Source organism: Calonectris borealis, chromosome 6, assembly GCF_964195595.1.
Source record: "Calonectris borealis chromosome 6, bCalBor7.hap1.2, whole genome shotgun sequence".
In the NCBI taxonomy this organism is placed as follows: Eukaryota; Metazoa; Chordata; class Aves; order Procellariiformes; family Procellariidae; genus Calonectris; species Calonectris borealis.
Genome location: NC_134317.1, coordinates 19,069,328 through 19,085,343, shown reverse-complemented (window position 1 = coordinate 19,085,343; position 16,016 = coordinate 19,069,328). Strand labels below are relative to the sequence as shown.

The window sequence follows — 16,016 nt, the reverse complement described above, 5'->3', positions numbered from 1 at the left end:
ATAAAATACTGATTTTGTTCTAGGTTCAGAGTCCTTCTTGGATGCAGCCTCAACCATATATAATGCAGCACCCAGTAAGTTTTTATGCTTCTCCGTTGTTGTGTTACTGATTGTATAAACACTTTACATACTTTAAACAACAGGAAATAGGTCAATTCCTGCCCAATTACTTCCAGTGTTTTGACAATTACATCATGATTAAATCATGGATCAAAATGAAAAAAGAAACAAAGATAGTAACCTGAATTGGGGCCTCATTTTATTAGGAAAAAAGAAAGCTGCCTTCAGGGTATCGAGGTGATGAGGACAATTAGAGTTACCAAGTCAGCATCCTGAGGAACCTTTTTCTTTTTTTCTTTTTCTTTTTTTTTTTTTTTTAACTTAAATGAAAAGCACTTTGCAAATACCAATGTTTTACATACTGTTTACCTATCAGGAGCTGGAATCAAAGACCCAAGGTTTTAGAATGGGTCTGAATAGTTCAGACTGGATCATTTGTGAAAGACAGATGGATGTAGTGAAATAAATGACATGATGGGCACTCACTTGAGAAAACCTGCATAGCTTGTTCTGGCTTCACCGCCCATGAGTAATGCTAGTCTCCCTACACTTTTGGCTGTGGCATCTGTACCAGACTGTCAGGCATTCTAATCTATACTCTCCCATGATATTTTGCTTCTTATCTATGTCATTGGCCAATTAAGTACCATTATATCTGAGACTTATTAGGTTTCTTGAGATGAGCATTACAAATAATAACAGGCGCTTTAATATATGCACTCCTGTAGTTAACAAACAAGTCTGTTTCTAGATATAGAAAGGATATTGTCTTGACTTTAATTAACCTCTCCATGCAGATTATAGAATGTAAATCTTCTTGCAGAATATTTTCTTCTTGTGCATGCAGAGAAGGTGATACTGAACCAGACCACCCTCTCACACACTTAATTGTTGTTGTATTTGTGGTTTTTGATGTTAAACACACAGGCACACGACTGTTTTTAACTTTTCTCTCTATCAACACGGATTTTCATAAAAAAACATCTTGCAAATCATGCTGTGAAAGACACAAGTTGGTATGTTACAATGTTCTAAGGTATTAGTTTCATAGATATACAAGATGAGATTTCCCAGTTGAAAATAAAGCTCTCAATTCCTGACTTAAGTTCAGTTTTGGCCTGTGCAAAGACTGGTGCTGTCTTGCTCATTTGCTTTGCAGAGAAGCCTGCAGTCTACAGACAGGAAATTCTTTTAGCGTTTGATGTGCCTGTGACTCATTTCATCTACACTGATCACATGGTTGTTTTTCCAAGTATACTCTCTATGGTTTTTTTTCTTTTCTTTTTTTTCTTTTTAAGGATTAGTTATTGATTCAAAATACTGGCTTTCAGTACACTGCAATTATTTCTGTTAGTTTGGAGCCTCCATCAATTTTAATCAATTTTCAACACTTCTGCAAGCCTAAGTCATACAAAGTATTTGGAAATGTGTTTTTGTAGAACATGATTGGTAAAATGAAATTTGTTGATAACCCTCCATTTCAGATTACTCTGAAAACATTACAAGTGTGCCCTCCGTATTTAGCAATCTCAAGTGTTTAAAAATTCGACGTACACTTTTTATGAAGTTAACAAAATGGTACAGGAGTGATAGAAAGGTCATCACAGTAGCTAGTATTTAGACAAAGAATCAGCATTGCTAACCCACTCTTCTAAGATGTGTGTGCTAACGAAACCAGCCATTAAGTAGGGCAGCTGTCTTCTGTGTGAACATCGCATGTGACGAGTAGAATTCTCCTAACACAAATGTTCCTCCAAAGCCTCCATTCCTAAAGATGAAAGTTTCTTCCTAAAACCTGAAATTCCAAAGCTTAAGCTAAGTGAATCTACACCTAGTAACGTGTGCAGATTTTTGCTTTAAAGGTAGCATCTGGTTAAACTCATATTTTACAAAGTGTTTTCAGCAGGTGTCTCAAGTGCATTGTACATCAGTTGCATGTTCAATAGGAAGTCAATGCAGTTCTTACCCCATTACCAAGCTGTGCAAAATGCATCTGCTGGAGTAGAATATTGAGAATGTCCCAGACCTGCTTCCTGAGTCAGTGCCTGGGATTAAGGAGACTTCTTGTAGTATATCCCCTCGGAAGGACAGCCCATACTTAGACTCTCAAATCAAAAATGTAATTAAAATCCAAGTGTTGCCGCAACCATTTCTTTCTTTCTGTGTTTTAACAGGGTGCTGTGCTGACTCCCTCCATGGACCACACCATGTCACTACAGCCCGCATCGATGATAAGCCCTCTGACACAGCAGATGAGTCATCTTTCATTAGGCAGTACTGGAACAGTACGTAGCAATTTAATACAAAATAGAACTTACACAAGTGAAGATACTGTGTGTAGATCACAGTGTGCATGTGCAGCTTGCATGTAAAAAAAAGTAATCCTTTAAGTAGTCTTTTATTCAATAAAATATTAAGAACTATCTCAATTTTTAAATCATATTCAGCAGTTTTTATCCAGTCTATTAGCGGATCAGAAATTGGAAATGAGTAAATAAAAATGAAGGGAACCCAGCAAATGAAGGGAACCAAAGCAAATGAAGGGAACCCAGGTGGTAACTCCAGAGTTGTATCGAAAAAGAAAAAATAATTGTTTTTACTCTTCAGGAGATCAGAGTAGCAGAAAGTAATATAAAGCGTGGAACAGAAAGTAAACCAGAAGAAGAGATGCAGACTAGCTTCTAAAATGAAAAACCCTTCTTTTCTGAGCAGATAGAATTAAAAAAAGAAAAGATGATGGTAGGGATTAACAGAGGAGGAAAAGTCCTTTACCTAGTCTTTGAAGTCTAAATTTGAGTTTTCTCAAAACAGGTATCTCACTTTTCTGAAAAGCCTATTGATTTCAGACACAAAAGTCTTTCTCTCATGTATATTGCTTTAGGGCAACAGTCAATATCTATTAAACAATATCATGATAGGTATTTTGAATACACTTAAATTTACACTGGGCTTTAACTCAGCTTAATGGACTGTCTGTCTTTCTAGTACATGCCAGCCACAACAGCTATGCAAGGAGCCTACATACCCCAATATACACATGTCCAGACAGCAGCGGTTCCTGTTGAGGTCAGTATATTTTATAAAAGAATATGATATTACATTTTTTTTTTTGCTAGGAAAACTACCGTTTAAAGCCTAACATTGTAACTGTGAACGTACTCTGAATACAATGTATATTAAAACTGTAAAGTGTCATTATTCTCAACTAATATAACCAGTATTATAACACAGAATGACCTGTACTTGTGGCAGTACAGTACTTGGAGCAGGTTAGGTTTTGTGAAACCTAACTTCCAATAGGAACAAGCCAGGGGGTATATTGTAGTTTTGATCTTTCATTTCGTTTTCCTGTGAGCAAACTTCTCTGCTAACAGACCATGATTGTAACTTTTTACAAAGAATCCCGATTGTACCCTTGCATCTCAGGATACTGTGCATATTTGCCTAATAAACCCCTCTGCAAGTCCAGCTGAAGAGCATAACTAAATGGTAGACAATCGTTTGTCTCCTATTTTGACTTAACGTTCACCCTTTCATAGGTCAGTACTCCTTTAACAGAAGAGCTAGACAAGGTATGCTGCAGCTCTTGTATTCAGAATGAGTGCTAGACAGTCTTTTCCAGAGCCTGCAAGAAGAAACATTTCATTTCAAAGTCTATTTGTCCAGAAAGTCCAAAACTTGTTCGGTTCAGTTTATGCATCTGCCCTTGTGGGTCGGAGAAGGACTTTTGGTAATTAGCTGATTGCACTGTCTGCCAGAGGACTGTCAGCTGAATTAATTCCCCTGTTTCTGGGGCTCTGTGAGCAAAGTCCCAACTACAATTCTTTGTATTGCTTAGTGCCAATCACACCACGGTACTCAAAGTGATAGTGTTTGTACATGTGGTAAGTAGATCTCATTCTTCTTGCCGCCCCTCAAAAGGAGAGGGGCAGAATGCTCTTTTGCATTTGCAGATAGAAAATATACTAGCAGTTATTTGCTCCCTTTATGTATTTATTTCTGTCAGAGGTTTTTTTTAATTATCATCAAAGCAGCTGGGAAAATACAAGGTTTGCATGATCATTTTATTTCTCTATTTGCTGAAATGTAAATCAGTGCAAAGTTAACACATCAAATTTGGAATACCCCACTTGAGAAATGTTAGAAAGACTTCAGATTTGAAGACTGTTAATTGCATGAGTCGCATGGAAATACAGATTGCAGATAATGGTGCCTGATTTTGTGTCTCATGTCTTCTCTTCCGTTTTATTTGCAGGAAGCCAGTGGTCAACAACAGGTTACAGTAGAGACGTCCAGTGACCATTCTCCATATACGTATCAGCAAAATAAGTAACTGTGAGGTAGGGGCTCATCCTGTAGCATAAAAGATGTGAATTCAAAGATGTTTTATTTCATAACTTGCAGTACTGTGTATTGAAAATTCTTTTTTTATATCATACAAATAATGCTGATAATGTCTGGGGACAGGCAGTGAAGTTAATTTGAACTTGGCCAGAGTTAGAAGCCAGGAAAGGAAGCACAGGTTCCCAAAGTCAGTTAATGAATTATGAGTAATAGTGTTTTAATAATCTCTCTATAGCATAACTGTATTATGTTGTATTTTAATTTGTTCATCTTGGCAGCATGTATACAAGAATAACAATGAATTAGCACAAAAATACTAGAATCGCAATACTAAAGGGCCTGTATTTACACATGTAATGTCCTCTAGTTCTGTGGTACATGTAAGATTTGGAAGCAGCTTTGCGACTTACAGGCCACAGACAGAGGGGTGGGCTGGTAGAAATCCTTGCTGACCCTTTCTCCTGAAGACTTCCCTGCTCATTCTTTATTCTAGGAAAAAGCAGTTTGGTCCAGAATTTTGTCAGTTAATTTTCAAGCCACGTCCTAGCTTGGCTCTAATTCCAGAGTTGTTTTACTTTCCTACTCCAGGTTTCCTCTGGTTTTGCTTGCATGGCCTTTCTTTACTAACCGATCATTAGCTTTACCCGAACTCCTTCCATGCAAAATCTTTGCTTTCTGTAGATTGCCATCCTGAAAATATTGTTTGCACTAACCATTCCCTTCTCCATCTTCCATGTTTTAAAATTCTGGAATTTAGTTGTTCCTTAACTCATCTTTTTCTGAGTGCTTTGTAAACCAGGCAGCTTGACTACATAATTTTTTTTATCATATTTTGTAAGACCTCATACCGAAAAAATTCTGTTCAGCTGCCATAATGTGCTAGAGGCCATCTTAGAAGGCTTTTTCTACAGCCCTCACGGCATTTAATAGACACTCAAAAATCATAATCAGTTTTGTGTGAGGAACTTCTAATTGTGTGATATTCTCCCTAAAATGTATAGACCTAAGAGTACACACATTTTGCCCTTACCTTTGATTTTGCAGGTCAGCTGTGTTATTTGACAACACTGCTCTCATCCCCGTTATTGGCATAACAACTTCGTATATGTTCAAGAATGTAAAGATAGAAATAAACCAATGGGGAAACTTCACACATTCAACAGATGGCACAGTCTGCATAGCGCAACATATGACCTGTGTTTATTATTGTAGTCTGGCCAAATGCCGGCATCTAGAGAAAGCCCACATCCTTGATTTGCATCCAGGGCAGGGAGGAAGCAAAGCCACAGACTCTTCTCATTATCCATCTCCTAGTGCTAAAATCATGGCTCCTGCATGTTTCCTATGCCAAGGCTATTGGCTGGTGTTAACTACTTTTCAAGGAATTATTTGTTTTGCCGTAAGCCTCCCCTGTGGGCATGTAAAACCTCCTTACCAAAAGAGATCTGTGGTAGATGGCGAAGCGTAATCCTGCATGGCATCTCCCCATCCTGCCTCTCAGTATCTTTCCCGTAGGCTGGGGCCAGGCAGGAGGAGCAGCATTTAGTCTCCTAAAGGATTAGATGTGTTGCCATCGGAGATGCATTTTAGTAACGATGACTCTGTGTAGAATACCGAGCTCTGTGAGCAGCTCTGTGCGTTTGCTGTAAGCCAATCCTCCATGTATTTTATTCTTCAGAGAAGTACCGTTACCTGCATTTATATGCAGTAGGAGCCAGTGAAATCTATGTCAGCAATGGCTATGGCAGTGGGCACGTGGGGAAGGTTAATATTACTCAACTGATTTCAGCCTCAGAGTATGGCATTTGGTATTTCTGTCCCTGGAACATGTTGGTACTTGTCATTTTTCAGACAGGTGAAGGGGAGGGAATTGACAGTTATTTCTTGCCCTAAATACAGGGAACGCTGCGGTCTCTTAATTGTTGTGGCTTTGTTACTATCGTCAAATTGAAACGTCTTTCTAAATGCACAGGCAGCACTTTTGGGAATGTCCTGTTAAAAGTCAGTAGACATACTGCCATAAATAAGGGGTAAATGACAACTAGCACATTTGCACAAGTGAATGCAATCAAGCAGAAATACACAGCGTCTTTCCTTTGACAGCTACATTTAATAAATTTATAGCTTCTCTTCAAAAAGTTGCTACTATGTGAAAATAGTCAAAGGGACTTGTAAAAAAAAAAAAGGTTATAATTATATATGCACCTATAAATGTACAAGCCTTGAAATACCAGACTTTGTCTTGCCTTGAGAAATTAAAAAATTGTCTAAACTTTTTTTCATTAGCTGGGTATTTTTTTAAACCCATATGATGATATAAGCCAATACAGTAAATTGAGAAGTTTTCCTCCAAATTTAATGAGCCCTGAATTGCTGTTAAGTATTAACCATCAGGGAGGCACAGTAGCTGTCTCTGCGTTGGCTGTCGTAACTTGTACATAGTCTCCCTGAGGCTGCACCGAAAGAAAGTTGTGTTCCTTTTCCAGAGATCAAAAGCCTTGGAGATGCCGCAGGAGTAAGCTCGCGCACTCAACCATTTTTGGTCAGTTAAAAGGAAACAACAATAACAAAACAACAACGAAGGAAATAGCTTTGAATGCAGTTTCACGGTTCCCCAGTGGGAACTCCGCGTGCTGAACAGGTATTAGAGATAGAGGGGGAAAATACGGTGCAGGCTGTATCCTGGCGGAGCGCCTTCTCCTGGGAAGGGCCAAGCGCCTGTAGTGCCGCCTGTGGTACTTCCCAGATTTGTGCTCACGTTCACTTAGCCTTCTCGCAGCTGTCTGAAATAGGAAATGATTTAGTTTTATGGACAGCTAGGTTAGAAAAAAACCCATGCAGTTGTAACCCCACTCTAGCTCTGACCTTTCTGTGTTACAGATGTCCAGTGTTGACCTGGCCTGGAGAAGGGTGCAAAGGCTGAAACAATCATGGATTTTACTGATCAATTGTGCTTTAGGAATTATTGACAGTTTTGCACAGGTTCTTGAAAATGTTATTTATAATGAAATCAACTAAAACTATTTTTGCTATAAGTTCTATAAGGTGCATAAGAAAAACCTTAAATTCATCTAGTAGCTGTTCCCATGAACAGGTTTATTTTAGTAAAAAAAAAAAATTTTTATCAAGTGTTATGACGCAAAAAAAAAATTTCAAATTTCTGGGTATGCACAGATGACCACGAAGACTTATTCACGTGCATGACAGAATTTGTGTTTTGGTTTATTTTTATTCTGTTTGTTTCTTTTTTTTTTTTTTTTTTTTTATTGTATGAAATGGGTTTTCTGAAGTTTAAAATAGTAAAACATCTAAGATGATGTTCTGTGCTTGCAGTGTGTGAGTGTTGCTTTAGTGCAGTGTTGCAGTTATAGTGTCTGGTCTTTTAGCTTTCTGTTTTTCTTTTAATGTAGTGTGAAGTGTCTTATCCTTTTCTATAAATTCCAATTTGCCTTAAATCTTTCAATGCTGTAGCTGTTTCAGTAAGTAGTCCAAACTAATGGTGTAGAACGCTTTGACCAAATGAGCTGGTCTATTATGCCTTGTAAAACAGCAGCATAGGGCTTTTAAAGGTAGTCAATAAAAATTGCTGAAAATTTGGCTTTTTTAATGTGTAGTAAGTGTTTTTAATGATTTTTCACATAATATGTAAGGTAGTGAAATGCAAGAGGGGAAAAAATGTTTTGTGTGAAACACATTTTCTGACTGGGGAAATTTTAATAGGATAAATTGTTTGTAAGGCCATATGCCAATAGTTCCCTCTGGTAGAATGATTTAGGAACTCTGCTGTATGATGCAATGTAAAATCTTTTTTTGCCTTTTTTCAGAAACTAACTTGATGTTCTAGTTTTAGCATAGGTAGAGTAGGGAGTTTGGGGTGGGGATATCACCGAATGTTTTTGTCCTTCCTTTATACTAATGATAGTGCTTTAGGATGAGGATTGTGCTGAGACTTGGCAAACAGAAAAGTTGCTATTACAGCAAAATGGCAAAAGCTAAAGGACTCGTTTTCAAACATACGCTGAGATGTAAGTAGAAGCATAATTGATTGGGTACTAGCTCTCTATAGTAGGTAAATAAAAATAAAAAGACTTGGCACTTTTAAAAGGTAACTTTACCAAAGAACAAAGAGCCAGTAACCAATAATTCTGATTTGTCTCAGCATTACGTCTTCTGTACTCTTTATTTTTGCCGGACCAGTTTGCGGTTAGGAGAATGTGCCTTTTTTGTACATTTGCATTTAGGTTTTATAATTTTAATTGATGTATGGACACAAAAGCATGAAGGAAGACTTGGATCCAAGCAGTGCCACACTTTACATCATCACTACAAGTGTTAAGTGTAAAGAAAACCAATTTTGAAACTATGAAATTCCTGATTCATAAATACACAGTTATTTGTACTTCACATATTAGATAATTCACTGCTACTAAAGCTCTTTATTACAATTGCATATCTTTTAAATCAAATGATAAATTAAGTTGTCTTCCAAAACTGTGTACTTCTCTGGTCAGCTGTATATGATCAGTTATCTACCTCAAAGTTTATTTCCTTTTGTATTGGGACAGGTTGCTGGCCCTCCCTGTTTCCACAGACCAAATCATCCTAGCTCAGGAGCTAGGGCTAAGCAGTTGTTTCTTTCAAGTATTTTTTAGTTTTTAAATTTTGTGTGAGTATTGGAGTATAGATGTCGGTGACATTTCATAGTTTCAAAAGTAAATTGCTGCTCTGAGAAGTGTAGATTCTAGTGAAATACATAGTCATAAGAGATGTGTTTTTGTTTTTTCTTTTTTTAAAAAGTTGTGGTATTATTGGTTCTATGCTCCCTGGAATATTACTGCTTTGTAAAAGTCCAGACTTCCTGCAGCACCTTGCCTGTATCTGGTAACTTTCCAAACCTGGATCTCTCACTACTTGATGTTTTTGCGTTAATTAAAACCGCAGTATGATAGCTGTGTTAGAGGGAGGGAAGAGCTGCTGCCAGAAATGTCTGAACTAAGTGCCATACTCATTGTCTGGGTAAGATTTGGGAAATTTAACCTCTGTACATAAAGAAATAATCAGTTACTTAAACATCACATAGTAGACAGCCATTAAATTATAAAAAATTAATTTATGAAGAAAGACCTTTTGTACAGATTGAAAAAAAAAAGATTTTCATAGAGATATCTATATGATCAAGAGAGTTAATTTTTTATTTTTGTTTTACTAGTGCCACAAACTTGCCAGTGGTAACTTATTTGTCCGGTTCAAGATAACTCTGTAGTTTTGTTTCCTAGGACTTGTTGTTAAACGCCAAAAGACATTTTTGAACTGTAAATTTGATTAGATTGTTAGCTTTTTTCTGTTTTATTTCTTTGAAAACTTTTGAATAAAAAAGATCCAAAAAAATGAAAATGTACCGCCTTTTTCCTTCAGCCGCTTTGTCATTGGGGAAAAACCCAAACAGGTTAAGGGTAAAACCTTTGCATTTGTTTTGAAGTGCTCGGAGTTGCTTTCTGCTTTACGGTCTGGGTTTTTCCCTCCTCTATCTTCCGTTAAAATCAAATTTTAACTCTTTTAAACCACATTACAGAGGCACCTATTCTTTCAGACAGAACAGGAAAAGACGTATGAAAAATACATGATGAAATAACTGATTTGAATGCAAGAGCTCTGTTGTTCTGTGTGTCAGCCCACACTGAGAGTTGTGTATAACCAGGCCTGCACACTGTAGTTTTAAATGCAAGAAGTAAGGGTGGAGATGGAGGTCACTTTGGTAGTTCGTAGCATTGAATTGCTGCCTAAAAGTCCTTTTGTCTTCCCGAGTGCAGTGGCGTTGGCTGGCATACCCAGTTCTGGAGAGCAGAGGTGACACTTCACTGGAATTAAAAATTATCCCAAATGTTTGCCTTCCAGCTGCAATCTTCCAGCATTTTATTTCTTTAAAGATAGTCCTGGATTTTATTATTCTTTTGGCAAGATCACCACTGCCGATGGTGTGTATCAGAGAGGACTGCTCTGCCCAAAGTAAGGCTTGGGAAAGAACTAGAGTAAAATATCCACTACTCTGTCTCTCAGCCAAATGCTTTTCCAATCGCACAGTCCCCAACATAGCTTTGTGTTGACGTGCATGGCAGGAGAGGGGCTCTGACCTCGTCTTGGGCGCCCCAGGGTGCACCCAGATGCAGGGAGCAGTGACGGGGCGATCCAGTGGGCTCCTGCGCCCTTCCACCGGTGCTGGGTAGGCAAAGGGGAGGCTCGCTGGCCGCAGGCTCTGCCGCTGTGGGGAACCCTCTCCCACATGGGAGACAGTCCTTTACGTGATACACCTGGTTTTGACATATCCCCAGGACTCGGCCAGCCCTGCGGCAGCCCGGGCAGGCTGCTGGGGGTCAGCTGGGGTCACGCCGCGGCAGTGCACAGCCTGAGCTTTCGGTCACACGATGCTGATGCGAGACACCGAGAATAAATGTGTTTCCAGTGGAGCTAGCGAAAGGGACTCACCTAGAGGTTAGGAAGCTTGATTTACATTAGCTTATACAATAAAGACATCCTCGACCATGATGGCTCTTATTATTAATGAAGAGAAAAAAACCTCACACTGTGTGCTACTAAACACATTTAGACTCCTGTAACCGAAAAAAACACCATTTAACCATTTTGTGGTAATTTAAATACTGGCCCAGTATGTTGCCTGTATAAAATGCAATGGATAAGAAGATGAATACAGAAAACTTTTAAAGGGTTTTGTTACATTATTCCTGTTCACCACCATATTGAATTAATCTCAGATGAATAAGCAGTTTTTCCAAATTAAGTATGAATACCACCTCACAAAAGCTATATGTAGTAGACTCAGAATAATGCAGGCTGGAAAGACTTTTTGCTATCTATTTGCTTTTCTAATTAGCCCTATGATAAACTTAGCTCTCTTACTGTAACTCCAAATATATTTGATAAGAATGAATGCTTTCAGATTAGTACCTTTTGCCTGATATAATAAGGTTGTGTGTATCGTTTCTATCAGGCAATCTGCAATAATGCAGTCTTTAGGTAATATACTTTTATTATATATAATAAAACTCATATTTATTACCAACTGGCTTGTTCAAATATTGACTCCATCCTCTTGCATACAACCTGTTTTGAACCCTACTTGCAAACATGCTGTTAATAACATTTTTTTACCTGTTGACAAATACCGATAAGCATCACGTTCATGTAGGATGATTTTATACTGATACAAATGTTTTGTGCAAGATCATGCACAGACCCCGTTGGTTGTTGGTTGTTAGTGATAGAAAGTAGCCTTTCTTTAGGCGCTGAACAAAATCTTTTTATCTCCTCCATTTTCTAAATTAACTAAACTGGGCAGGTGCAAGACAAGTGCAAGCAATGCATTAACAGCAGCGTTACAAAGTACTGTTGATCAGCTGAGCTCTGCTAATGACTGTTTGCATATATTGGGCTAGAATGTTTGTGGAGTAAGTCAGAGTAGTCTAAAGCACTTTCCTGGTACTCTTTGTCAGGTTACCTCAGGGGAAAAAAAAAAATAAGGTGCTGTTTTACTCTCCCCTTCTAGCTTTAATTTATGCTATGGTACCTCCACCATAGCACAAACTTGATGATTGACTAAAACTGTGCCACCTCACTTTCTGCAGAAACATCGTATGAGAAATGCATTTTATGTGCCAGAATATTTATATGAGTTTGTACTCCTACTCCTCCCGTGCACACTTCACTGCACTTGTTCCTTTTGCTTTGATCAACCACTCCAAAATTATTTGCAAACTTTCACATGCATTGGAATAAGATACCCTGCCGTGTCCTGTCCAGAAGTGTCTTATTGTGAAAGCCAATGTGTTATTTGATGGCATTTAATACATGTATGCTGTTACCTTCCAAACGCTTGCAACACTGATGTACTCTTTCAACTGTGAAAGATCATCTGGATCATTCCCTAGCCAACAAATTCTGGCATTGATTAACCCAAACAAATCTGAGGCTTTTGGCTTTCACACTTGGTCCATTAATTCTATCCAGAATAGGGGTTAGGATATACAAAACCTATTCTGTTTGGCAACTTCTCCTCCAGCTGCTAAGAAAAGCCAAGCTGATGTCAGAACAGCAAAGATTTACAGTGCAGTGACCAAAGGGGGTGTGTAAAAGCCTGCATGTGGAATGAGTCAGTCTTTCCTTTTCAGGATGGCTCTAACTGCATCTATCATCTGAGAAACCTGTGCAGCCCATTTCTGTAGTAAAGAAGAAATCATGTCACAGGAAAATACTGCTGGATTTTTTTTCCAAGTCCCAGAAGAAAGGACAGCTTTTCAAGAGGCAAGCTTTAACTGCTTAAGTTATCTGTCTTGCCTTTTTCAACAGTATCCCCTCACTCAGTACTTACATCAGTGGTGTTCTCAATTCTGCTGTTATTTTGTCAGTCTCCCTTCAGTGGATAACGTGATCTCTTTCGACAGCTTCACTGAGATAGAAAGATTTTTGGAGAACTTGAAGAATGAAGGTATGTGGCACCCTAAAGACTTCCCACATGCACTCTACAGGTGTTCGATCAGCTTGCTCAGGCAGCTTTATCGTTTGAGAGCCTAGCATGCTAGTGTTACTGAGGGAGAAAACATTTGGAAAATGATTTCTGCGTGTACACTCTGCTGATCCTAAAGAAGTCATCTGCAGTAGGAATTTTCCACGGTATTTTCAACACCTGAAATCCACACACCGAATTTGGGCTGATGTTTTTAAGCAATATCTGTAAAGCACTTAAGGGTAATGGAATAAAACAACAGTTTAAAAGAAGGCCAAGAGAAAATTTACTAGTAAATAGGATGTTTTGGTAAATAGTTTTAGCTTTTTGAAAGCAAGAGAAAATTACTTTTCCTTTCCCCAATGGGAAATACTTTTCCACCAATGAGAAAATACTCTGCTGATTTTTTTGCCTTCCAGTGACAGTAAAAAATATGAAAATGTATTTACAGGTATTTGTTACAGCCTCACTTTTGTATCAGTTTGTTCAGGTATCTTTAGCCAGTCTCCAAGATAATCTGTAAGCAGAATACACCTAACCAGGCGCATAAAGCAGGTATTTATTGACTAGCCCACAGAACAGAAAGGTAGGATTTCGCTCTTAGCTGCTAGGCTAAGTGCTCACCCGGCGAGGTCCCCGCGGTGGCTTTGCTGGCCCGGCAGGCATCGGGCAGGAGGGGAAGGATCGGTCCCTGCAGCTCCCCAGAGCGTTGCCACGTTTCTATCTTCTGCCAAGCTCCGTCGGTGCCCCTGGCACTGATGACTTGCCCCAACAAACCGACCTGATGCTTCCTGACTAGCAGGAATCTTTTCTTCCTTTAGGTTTTACACCTTTCCACATCGCTGCTTTCCCACCTGAATCCTTGAGCTACCGGCAATCCTGTCTCAACAGCTCTACCTACCTCTGTCTGTAATTTTACCTTTCTTATCTCTCCGCAGACTTTCTCACAGCTTTTTTTGAGCAGTCTGAGGCAAGGCTATGCCTCGGATCAGAGCTGGGCCGTGGTGCACAGGCTGCTCAGCCCGGAGGGGGAGGGAGGCACACGGCGGGGCTGCAGCGCGGGGGGGACGTACTCCAGGTCTTCCTCCTGTCGAGGAAACCGTTCAAGTGCAGCTGGAGGAGCGGGTATTCGAAGAGCTCCAAGTGTTGCCGTCTTTGCCAGGACAGAATGAAAACTAGGATTCAAACAGCTTTGAGAGGGGCCAGTGTGGCTTGGTAGAATAAAATGCTCCAGAAGCTACCAGCTGCCTGTATCGTAAATTCCTGACCTCTTTCAGCCCTGCTCTGCTCACTTTCCACAGTTCAACAAGTTCCAGCTGTCGGGGGGCAGAGGGTTCCTACCTGAGCGGGAAGGAGGCAGCTCAGCAGCAAGCCACAGGCTTCACGTAGCGAAAAGCCCGTTGCCACTTGGGCAGTCGCTGTGCCGGGAGCTCTTGAGCCACAGCTCTAACTGAACAAAGACAGCGCTGGGGAAGTAAGCGGGCGTACGAGAGCGGGAAGGTAACCCTTAAAAACGAAGCCCAAGTTTCACCCTTGGTTGTTTCTTAGTAAATTATATTTGTATCTAAGGGAGTGGTCTAGCTCCATCTTCACTGTGGTATCTCTAAAACCAGCAAAGCTTTACCCTTCATTCTAGGGCAAATTTTTGGTATTGGAGTGTTGAAAATCCAGATTTCAGTTACTAAAAGGAAAAAAAAAAAAAAAAAAGAACTAGTTCCAGGAATTCCTCTCCTGAAGATATTTTGCAGATGAAACTAGCCAGTCATCTCTGGGAAGACAATTCAGGACGAGCCATACCAGTGCGTGTATTACAGTAAGTGTATGCACAGCTCATCTGTTCCAGATGGTGACCATCTGATCAGCCCCGCCATGCGGAATCCTGCCCTGTTTCAAGGCTGCAATTAATTTCCTAAGCAACGTTGTGCTCATCAGCAAACCCCACCGTTGGGAGCCGTCCTTTTTTAGCCGGACTGGCGGAGGTGAGTGAGCGGTGCAGAGCCCCGGGCTCGGGGGCACGCGGGGCTGGCCTGCGCTCAGGCTCTCCCCGCTGCAGCTGCCTTTGGCTGCTGGTGCAGTCAGGGGGACAGGCTGGGGAGACCCCTGCACCCCAGCTCTCCCAGTGCTCCTGTTCTTAGCGAAGAGCTTAAATAACTTCTTAATCTTGCAGCCACCAGAGGGCATCTTCGTTATAAGCTGAAATAATCAAAAAAGTGAACTCCCATTCCTAGGATGTAATTACGGTGCATTTATAGTTACCTATTATTGAAAGCAAAACCTCATCCTGCCTTTGCACAATGCAATGCAAGTGCTCACATTTCTAATAATGTGGTTTTACTCATCATTAAGACAGCAATAGGATTGTCTTTATCAGAGGGAAAAAAAAGCAGTAATTTTCTTTCGGTTAATGAAATGCGTAAGGGTGCCTGTCACTGTACAGCAGGCAAGGAAAAAAAAAGAATCTAATCAAAACCACGACATCACCAAAACACAAGTGCTCCAGGCAGGGTCACGGAGAATCGCCAAGTAGCTTGTATGTGACAGACGAACACAAGAGGAGCCAAACAGCAAGGGAATTCTGGAGAAGTCAAGCAGACTGCGAAGATTCAACCCAGACCAGACCTAGAAACCTTTTTCCCATTAACTCAAAGCCAGTCTATTTGCATGTACTCTTGGGAGCCTCCTTTTTTTTATTATTATTGTATCTTCGTAAGAGCCAAGATAATTAAAAATATATTCATTCAAAACACAGTGTAAAAGAAGCAAATACCTTTCTAGGAAGGAGATAAAGCTCTGAAAATAAATTGGTATCACGGGGGCTAAAAGAAAAATCTACACTACAAAACAAAACTGCAAAGTTTTTGGGGTGATACAGAAAAGGCTGCTCATTTTTGCCAAGTTCACTCAAGAAGACCTTTCAGTGGTTGTTAAAGATGACTGGGGAAGATGGGAGGAAGAACAACAGAAGTAGTTATTGTTGCTTCCTTTTCTCTATCTGCAGTACAGCTTGAATCTAACGAATAAACTAACCATAACCCACAGAGGATGTTAGTGCTTCAAGTCTCAAGCTTTTTGTAGTATCCCTTTTGGTCAAGGG

At 39.8% G+C, this 16,016-nt stretch overlaps 1 protein-coding gene across 4 annotated transcripts in view; it reads left to right on the top strand.

Annotated features, from left to right (window-relative positions):
- RBMS1 (RNA binding motif single stranded interacting protein 1) overlaps positions 1–15,563 on the top strand; it is a 103,427-nt gene extending 87,864 nt beyond the window's left edge. For all 4 annotated transcript variants that reach the window (XM_075153077.1, XM_075153078.1, XM_075153075.1 and 1 more), the window contains exons 10-14: positions 24–74; positions 2,235–2,345; positions 3,046–3,126; positions 4,316–4,400; positions 7,285–15,563. In XM_075153077.1, coding sequence (XP_075009178.1) covers positions 24–74; positions 2,235–2,345; positions 3,046–3,126; positions 4,316–4,393 — 321 coding nt within the window. In that variant the 3' untranslated portion in view covers positions 4,394–4,400; positions 7,285–15,563. The remainder of the gene's footprint in view (positions 1–23; positions 75–2,234; positions 2,346–3,045; positions 3,127–4,315; positions 4,401–7,284) is intronic.
- The last annotated feature ends 453 nt before the right edge of the window (positions 15,564–16,016 follow it).